Genomic DNA, 8038 nt, shown 5'->3' with positions numbered 1-8038 from the left:
ACATTCTGCTCGTCCCCGCCTGGCTGCTCAGGAGCCACCCCCGGGACACTGCTTTGGGGCTGCCCCAAACCCCTGGGTGCCAGCCCCACGGACTGCGGTGCCAGCCCTGCAGATGACGGTCCCCCTTGGATGTTGGTGGTTGGACCAGGTGATCTTGGAGGTGTTTTCCAGCCTTGTGATCCTATCATTTTATGCACGAGGCTCAGCCCCTGCCCTCATCCAGCCCCTGGACGGTGGCTTCGTGCCCAGCAGGAGCCCCCACACCCTGCTGCTCCCTGGGCTGGGGGCCCTGGAGCGGGACGAGGTGATGCAGGCGCAGCAGGGAGCCACGGGGCTGTCTCCACCCGCGTGTCCCTGTCCCTGTCTAGCCTCGGTGCTTCCCGCTGTGTTCCCCACTTTGGGTAGCAAACGACCCCAAATAAGCCACACGGTGCGGGCAGCGGCACAAAACCCATCCGCGTTTGCCGTGGTTCGCGCTGCACTGGGACAGGGGCTTGGGATCCCCACCGGGGCCCACCACCGAGCCCCCAGGGAGCTGAGGGACGGACGGAGGGACCATGGAGGCACCTCTGAGCCTCCCAACCCCGGCGGGGCGACACCTTCCCGGGGGTAACCCAGGCTAAAGGCGAGGGGGCGACAAGATGGCGGCGGGGGGGGACGGACTACAACTCCCAGCGGGCAGCGCGGCACGGCGGAAGCGGCGGGGAGGGGGAGCCGGACGGGGCCGTGGCGGCCGGCGGCATGGCCAAGCAGTACGACATGGTGGAGTGCCCCTTCTGCGACGAGGTCTCCAAGTACGAGAAGCTCGCCAAGATCGGGCAGGGCACCTTCGGGTGAGCGCCCGGGCCGCGGGGCCTCGGCTGGGGCCGGCCGGGGGGGCTGCGGCCCGGCCCTTCCCCTACCCCTTTCCCCTTCCCCTACCCCTTTCCCCTTCCCCTACCCCTTTCCCCTGCCCCTACCCCTTTCCCCTGCCCCTACCCCTTTCCCCTGCCCCTACCCCTTTCCCCTGCCCCTAACCCTTTCCCCTGCCCCTACCCCTTCCCCTGCCCCTACCCCTTTCCCCTGCCCCTACCCCTTTCCCCTGCCCCTACCCCTTTCCCCTGCCCCTACCCCTTTCCCCTGCCCCTACCCCTTTCCCCTGCCCCTACCCCTTTCCCCTGCCCCTACCCCTTTCCCCTGCCCCTACCCCTTGCCCCTGCCCCTACCCCTTTCCCCTGCCCCTACCCCTTTCCCCTGCCCCTACCCCTTTCCCCTGCCCCTACCCCTTTCCCCTGCCCCGACCCCTTTCCCCTGCCCCTACCCCTTTCCCCTGCCCCTACCCCTTTCCCCTGCCCCTACCCCTTTCCCCTGCCCCTACCCCTTTCCCCTGCCCCTACCCCTTTCCCCCTGCCCCTACCCCTTTCCCCTGCCCCTACCCCTTTCCCCTGCCCCTACCCCTTTCCCCTGCCCCTACCCCTTTCCCCTGCCCCTACCCCTTTCCCCTGCCCCTACCCCTTTCCCCTGCCCCTACCCCTTTCCCCTGCCCCTGCCCCTCACAGCCTTCTCCCCCTTCTCCCAGGGAGGTTTTCAAAGCCAAGCACCGCCAGACGGGCAAGAAGGTAGCCCTGAAGAAGGTGCTGATGGAGAACGAGAAGGAGGGGGTGAGTGGCTGTGTTTGCCTGGCTGCGTTTGGGGAGGACGGGGCGGGAGGGCTCAGGGAGCGGAGCCGATCTTTGTGACGGCGGAGGGCGTCCTGGCTCCCTGCGCGTGTTCTCTGACGATGTTTACAGCTGGGACGTGCCAGGTCTTGAGTAACAGCGTGAACGGGTAGCGGGGAGGCCGCCCTGCGGGTCAGGAGGGGCTGTGCAGTGCCCCCGACAAACAGACAGGGTGTCAGCGTTGCTTAAACGCCTCCGCCTGGTGGCGGAATCGCTCCTGCTAATGGTACTTCTGCTAATGGTACTACTGCTAATGACTTCTGACAGTCCCAGTGTTATGTTTTGAAGCTCTGATGGCACGTAAATAAGTTGGCCCAGTGCTGCTCCAGCAGCCCCCCTGCTGTGTTGTTGTGGTCGCGGCTTTCCCGTCCTCCAGGCAGCCGGGGGCTGGTCTCCTGCGCTCCTAACCCACGCCCTCTGTTTCTCCTTTCAGTTCCCTATCACGGCTCTGCGAGAGATTAAAATCCTCCAGCTGCTCAAGCACGAGAACGTGGTGAACCTCATAGAAATCTGCAGGACCAAAGGTAGCTGCCGGGGGGTCTCCCTTGCGCTGGCTGCTCGCCGAGGGGCTGTCGGTTTTCCTTCAGCCCTGGTCGGTGGCTGAGCAGAGCGGTGTGCCGTGGGTGGGAACGGGTCTTCCAGCTGGGCCTCGGGGTGACAGCACACCCGTTTTTGAAAGCTGTCTCTAAATGGGTTAGAACTGTGCCGCAGCTTGGCTGGAAAAAGCCCTCGTCAGAGCACGCCAGTGCTGTCGCCGTGCGTGCTGTCTGTGTGCTGCCTGAGAAGCTTTAAATAAACCTGTGCCGGAGAGCACCCGAAGCGGGGGGTTTTCCTCCTGGCACGGATTTCGTGGCTGCGTGGTGTCGGGGCCGTGCTGGGAGCTGTGTCTCAGCTGGAGGCGCGCTCAGGCTCTCGCCGGGTGCGTGGCACTCAGTGCTCGGGGCTGGGTTAAACGCGCTGCAGCCCCGCGCGGAGCCCTTCGGGGGCGGCGTGCCGAGCTGCTTGCTGCTCCACCTCGTCGCTGCAGGCTGTCCCTGGCGGAGGCAGCGTGCCTGGTGTGCTTAATGCACCTGGCCTGGCTCGGTTTCCAGGGAAATGGGTTTAAAACACTTCCTGCTTTTTATATATCATCCTCTTCTGTGGATTTTACCAGAAAAGCAGTTTTGGAGGTGACAGATGATGTTAAAGCCTGCCATGCTGTAGCCAGTCGCTTCAGCTAAATAAAATGCAAGTGGCAGCTATCTGCTGCTGCTGCTTCCGTAAAAACACCAGGTAGAAACTTCCAACCTAGGACTGGGGACCGGAATTTACCCTGCAGTGTCTATTGATTACCGCCAGTTTTTGGAACTAGCAGGTACAAGGAAAAACACCACCGCCAAGTTAATTTTTAATACCTTGTGTGATTAAAGCAGTTGTGATGACTGCATGTGTCTGGCATGCTGAAGGTAAATATTTTTGTGGATGTGTAAAATTGTTTGGTTTTTGTTTAAATTCCAGTTTCCTTCCAAATCCACTTTGACCTCAGTTTCACGTGAAAAATAGGAATGTGGCACTTACTGTTCCCAGACTTTCAGCTTTTGTCTTTTCACGTGGTGAGGACTGTGCCCGTGTCAGGGACTCACACAGATCCGCAAGCATCCTCCCCGCCAGCGGGGAGAGCGCGGCGTTGGCTGCGAGGGCTGAGCTCAGCCCTCGGGGTCTGGTTCTGGTTGCTGATCAGCGGGGTTTGCTGTGTACAGCTGATGGCAATCAGCCTTTCGTTTTAATGTTTTGCACGTGTGCTCTAGGAACGAGATTGAAATTGATTGCTTCATTTGAGGTTTCCTGCTATTGACTTTAAATTGCAATTGAAATTGGAGTTTTAAATCATATTGATCTAGATCAGTCTGTTTTCGTAGATACCGGTTGAGGTTGCAGAAACCTCACTTTCTAATGTTATTTTAGAAAGATTTTCTCTGTTCCTGTGTTTATTTTTTTTTCTGGGGCTGTCTTTGCCTGTAATGCTGCTGTGGTGATCCTGCTTGGCTGGCAGCTGGTGGCGTGTGCACCTACAGGCCCTGGTGTGTAGGGAGGAAACTCCACAGCTGTTAGGCGCACAAATTAAGCTTTCAAAGACTTTTTGTGTCCTTTCCTTGCCTTTCCCATGACATTTGCCGCTCGTCCCCTGTTCTTCTGTTGCTTGTTTTTGCTGCCTTAGTGCCTCTCTCCGAAGGACCTTGAGGCCTGCAGGGTCTCTGTTTCTCTGTGTGTGTGCCCTGAGGCTTTACGTAGTGAGCCAGGATGGCTGGAGGTCAGGAGGAGCTGTGATGGGACCGGGGATCCCTCTCTGACTGTCCCTGCTTGCCTCTCCTGCAGCCTCTCCGTACAACCGCTGCAAGGGCAGTATCTACCTGGTGTTTGACTTCTGCGAGCACGACCTGGCTGGCCTTCTCAGCAACGCCCACGTCAAGTTCACGCTCTCGGAGATCAAGAAAGTCATGCAGATGCTACTGAACGGACTGTACTACATCCACAGGAACAAGGTAACGGGGCCGGATCCGTGCTGAGCTCTGAGGCCCACCTTGCTCTCCGCGACCTGCCGAGGGGTGGGTGTCTTAGCACAGGCTGGAGGGAAAGCCTTCCTTGTCCTTCATCTCTGGAACCGGGGTGCCAAAGGAGGATTCCTCAGTGGCTTAATCTTTCTGTCCTCATGCAGATCTTGCATCGAGACATGAAAGCCGCCAATGTCCTGATCACTCGGGACGGAGTCCTGAAGCTTGCAGACTTCGGGCTGGCTCGAGCTTTCAGCCTGGCTAAGAACAGCCAGCCGAACCGCTACACCAACCGGGTGGTCACCCTGTGGTACCGGCCGCCAGAGCTGCTCCTAGGTAGGCGGTGGGCTCCGCCGGCTCCTCCTCCCTTCTTGTCCCCTGGTGACTAACGCAGCGCCTCTCCTTAGGGGAGCGGGACTACGGGCCCCCCATCGACCTCTGGGGCGGAGGCTGCATCATGGCCGAGATGTGGACCCGCAGCCCCATCATGCAGGGCAACACGGAGCAGCACCAGCTCACCCTCATTAGCCAGCTCTGTGGATCCATCACGCCGGAGGTGAGGGCCGGAGCGAGGGCAGGCCGTGGAGGGCAGGAGCTGCAATGTGGTGACGTGGGCTGGGACTGGGATCAAGTGCTCCTGATCCTCTCCCTGCCCTGTGTGCGGGTTGCTGCGTGTTCCCAGCATCAGTGTGCCTGCTGCTGGCGGGGAGGTTGGGAGCCGAGTGTCCGCTGACACTGAGCTTCCTTGCTGCTTCGTGTAAACTCCAGCTGCCTTGTCCAGCCTCCTAAACATATGAGGGTGAACGTGGCCTCTTCTGAGATGAGCGAGTGGTGTCCTTGTTTCTGAGCACGGCGGGGATGCTGGTTGCTCAGTGTGAAAGAACAGAACGTAACGTGTAGGAATCTATTCTGTGTTTGGGAGTTGCCTCTCAGATAAACGCCCTCTATGTTTCTGGTTAAAGAGGTTTGTTTTATGCTGTGGGGTTTGTCTCGGGTGCTTTGCACTGGTCACGCTGGAGAGCGTCTTTAATTCCGGCTGGTGATCTGTGGCATCAGCTCAGCCCTGCTGTGAGCACTCAGCCCTTTCTCAGCTCCTTACTTAAGGGCAGCTAGTCCTGCCCTCTTGTGGAAGATCGAGCCGAAAGGGATCTTGGCCAGGGCTGTCATCAAACAGGGTGTGATAGGAGGGCGGCTGTGCACGCAGCTGCAGAGACCGACGCTGCTGTTACATACACTGAAGGTGCTTCCTTTTGTACCGAAGTGCTTGCTGCGGTCTGTCCCAGACTGGGGCTGAGGTAAGTACAAGTGATTGCAGCAGGCTGTGGTTTCTAGGGATAAAAGGTGCCACGTACATCCAAGTTGTTATTAGCGAGGAGTTTTGTCCGTTGACCTTTCTGGAGATTGTTGTTGGCCTTAGCTGGTTCTCCAGTAGATTTTTTTTTTTTTTTTGGTGGGAGGACAGAAATCCTGTGGCATCCTCAGGAGTTTTGTGCTGTGTGCCGTTCCCACACCAGGAGGATTCTGTCCTGACTTGTCCACGTGTCTGTAGGCTTTGGTGTGCTCTTTAGTGTCTCCGTGCTGTGGGAACAAGGCCTGCTGGCTTGGAGCTTATAAAATAGCATTGTTCTCTCAGCATACCTCATGCCAGTTTGCCTGAGGGTGTTAACTTCAATGGCTTCTGCTCTCTGTAACTATCTCCTCCTGACCCTCCCCTTCCTGATCCCTCCCAGGTCTGGCCGAATGTGGATAAATACGAGCTGTTTGAGAAGCTGGATCTCCCCAAGGGCCAGAAGCGCAAGGTGAAGGATCGCCTGAAAGCCTACGTCAAGGACCCCTATGCGCTCGACCTCATCGACAAGCTGCTGGTGCTGGATCCCGCCCAACGCATCGACAGCGACGATGCGCTGAACCACGACTTCTTCTGGTCAGACCCCATGCCCTCGGACCTCAAAAACATGCTGTCCACCCACAACCAGTCCATGTTTGAGTACCTGGCCCCGCCACGCAGGCGGGGTGGGCACATGCCCCAGCAGCCAGCAAACCAGGGCAGGAACCCCACAGCCACCAACCAGACCGAATTTGACAGGGTGTTTTGAGCGGGGTCCCGGCCGGGCTGCTCAGGGAGGTGCAGTGAGCAGGGATGAGCTGGCGGGGTCTCTCTCTCTCTCTCTCTCTCTCTCTCTCTCTCTCTGGGCAGGGACTTCCTTCAAGGCGAAGTGCCTGGTGGCTTTAACCGAGCTCTGCCGTCCCCTCTCCTCGCACAGGAGCTCTGCCACTAAGGAGCTGTGGCGTGCAAGCTGTCTGGTTGTGTGTGTGTATGTGTGTGTGAGTGGGGAGGTGACGTCTGTGAGCCTGGGGTTGTTTCCCTGCAGCTTTGGCACAGAGCCTGTGTCCCCCTGGAGCAACCTGTATTGGTTAGGTTAATCTCGTGGATCAATTGTTAGGGACCTGGTGACGGAGAAGGTGGCTGTGTCAGTGCTGGGCTTGCTGAGGCTCTCAGCAAACAGTCCAGTGGGCAGCAGGACTGGGAGCAGCTGCCCTGGACCAGACTGGGCCCCGCTGGTAGCCGTCTCTGACTCTCAGTTGGTCTTAGCTCCTACACAGCATGTCCTCTGAACGCTCAGAAGCTGATGTAGGATGAGGCAGGTGCCTCTGAGTAATTTGGACGTGTCTTGGGGAAGGCGTAGTCATACTGCCTAGAGTGACTAACTCTCACTAGAGTTTTGGGCTACAGCCTAGAAAGGGCCTTAGTGGGCCAACCAGAGGGGTGGCTGACACAGCTGGTTGCTCCATACAGCCAGGTTTTATGGTGGGAATCATTGGTCTCTGTCACAGTGCTCGGCGTCCGTGCTTTCTTGGTTCCAAGCTGCAATTAGGATTCTTGTGGGACACACCTAGCCAGCTGCCTGCTTTTCGCTTAGCACTAACCATGGTGAGGATTCGGATTGGGAAGGGAGCTGGGGGTGCTGCCCTCAGGCAGGCTGGCTCCTGGGGGTGCTTGGAGGCAGCCCCCTGTCCCACTGCTTGCAGAGCTTTCAGCACGGCGGGGCTGTGTTGGAGGAGCCAGGGCCACTCTTACAAACCCTCGTGCATCCGCTCCTCTGTCCTGGAGCTCTGTGGGTGAGTCTGGAGCAGGACCACCGCCGTCCCCAGGCGCAGAGATGAGGCACACGGTGCCGGTGTGCGTGTGCCTTGCTCTGCTGGAGTTCTTGGGACGGGCTGGTGTGGAGCAGGTGCTCCTTCACAGCCTGCTCAGCACGTCGTCTTCCACGGCTGTCAGCTGCACATGGCCATCTTCTCCCAAGCCACGTGGATCCCAAGACTTTCAAACACGTAACGTGTAGGAAACGCAGTGGGTGATAACCTTTGGCATTTGATAGGTTGTCCATTAACTAGACCAGTGGCAAAAGCCACGTCCGTGGCATATTAGCTCGAGGTGGAGGAGGTGGGGAGCGCACCCCTTTCAGAACAGCCGCTGAGGATGATAAAGGACGCCTATAAGGTAAATCCCTCTTGGTGTGGGGGGCTCCGAAATCATGTCTGGTTGCGGGGGGACTCGTTCCTTGGGGAAAAAAAATGAAGTTGGTTGCGAGCAATAAGCCAGATTACTTCTGCCAGTTGTGAATAAACGTGATCTTGTTCCGAAACACCTTCCCCCCTCCGTGTGTGGACCTGCTTCTTATGCCTGAACTTCGAAAGCACCCAGGGCCGCCTTTGATGCGCTGCGCCGGGCGGGCAGGGGCAGGTTGGCGGGGCGCTGCGTGCCCTGACAGGGCTGCTGGCGGGGGCTGGAGCGGAGCCATGCCCTGT

The 8038-nt window shown here is 58.6% G+C and overlaps 1 protein-coding gene across 1 annotated transcript; it reads left to right on the top strand.

The window, feature by feature from the left end:
• Positions 1–682: 682 nt before the first annotated feature.
• Positions 683–7875, top strand: CDK9 (cyclin dependent kinase 9). The gene is made up of 7 exons (XM_040532051.1): positions 683–833; positions 1559–1640; positions 2131–2221; positions 4053–4219; positions 4393–4564; positions 4636–4784; positions 5959–7875. Exons 1-7 carry the CDS (start codon positions 742–744, stop codon positions 6322–6324), a joined length of 1119 nt encoding a protein of 372 aa, XP_040387985.1. The 5' UTR covers positions 683–741; the 3' UTR covers positions 6325–7875.
• Positions 7876–8038: the final 163 nt, after the last annotated feature.

Source organism: Cygnus olor, chromosome 19 (assembly GCF_009769625.2).
Source record: "Cygnus olor isolate bCygOlo1 chromosome 19, bCygOlo1.pri.v2, whole genome shotgun sequence".
In the NCBI taxonomy this organism is placed as follows: domain Eukaryota; kingdom Metazoa; phylum Chordata; class Aves; order Anseriformes; family Anatidae; genus Cygnus; species Cygnus olor.
The sequence above is the reverse complement of the archived record's forward strand: the minus strand, read 5'-3'. Positions and strand labels throughout refer to the sequence as shown.

Bases quoted from the DNA above. Each gene is read 5' to 3' on its own strand.
- CDK9 (XM_040532051.1), top strand. From the start codon at position 742: ATGGCCAAGCAGTACGACATGGTGGAGTGCCCCTTCTGCGACGAGGTC. The intron at 4,565-4,635 runs GTAGGCGGTGGG...GCCTCTCCTTAG, and splicing joins GCCGCCAGAGCTGCTCCTAG to GGGAGCGGGACTACGGGCCC. The intron at 4,785-5,958 runs GTGAGGGCCGGA...GATCCCTCCCAG, and splicing joins GTGGATCCATCACGCCGGAG to GTCTGGCCGAATGTGGATAA.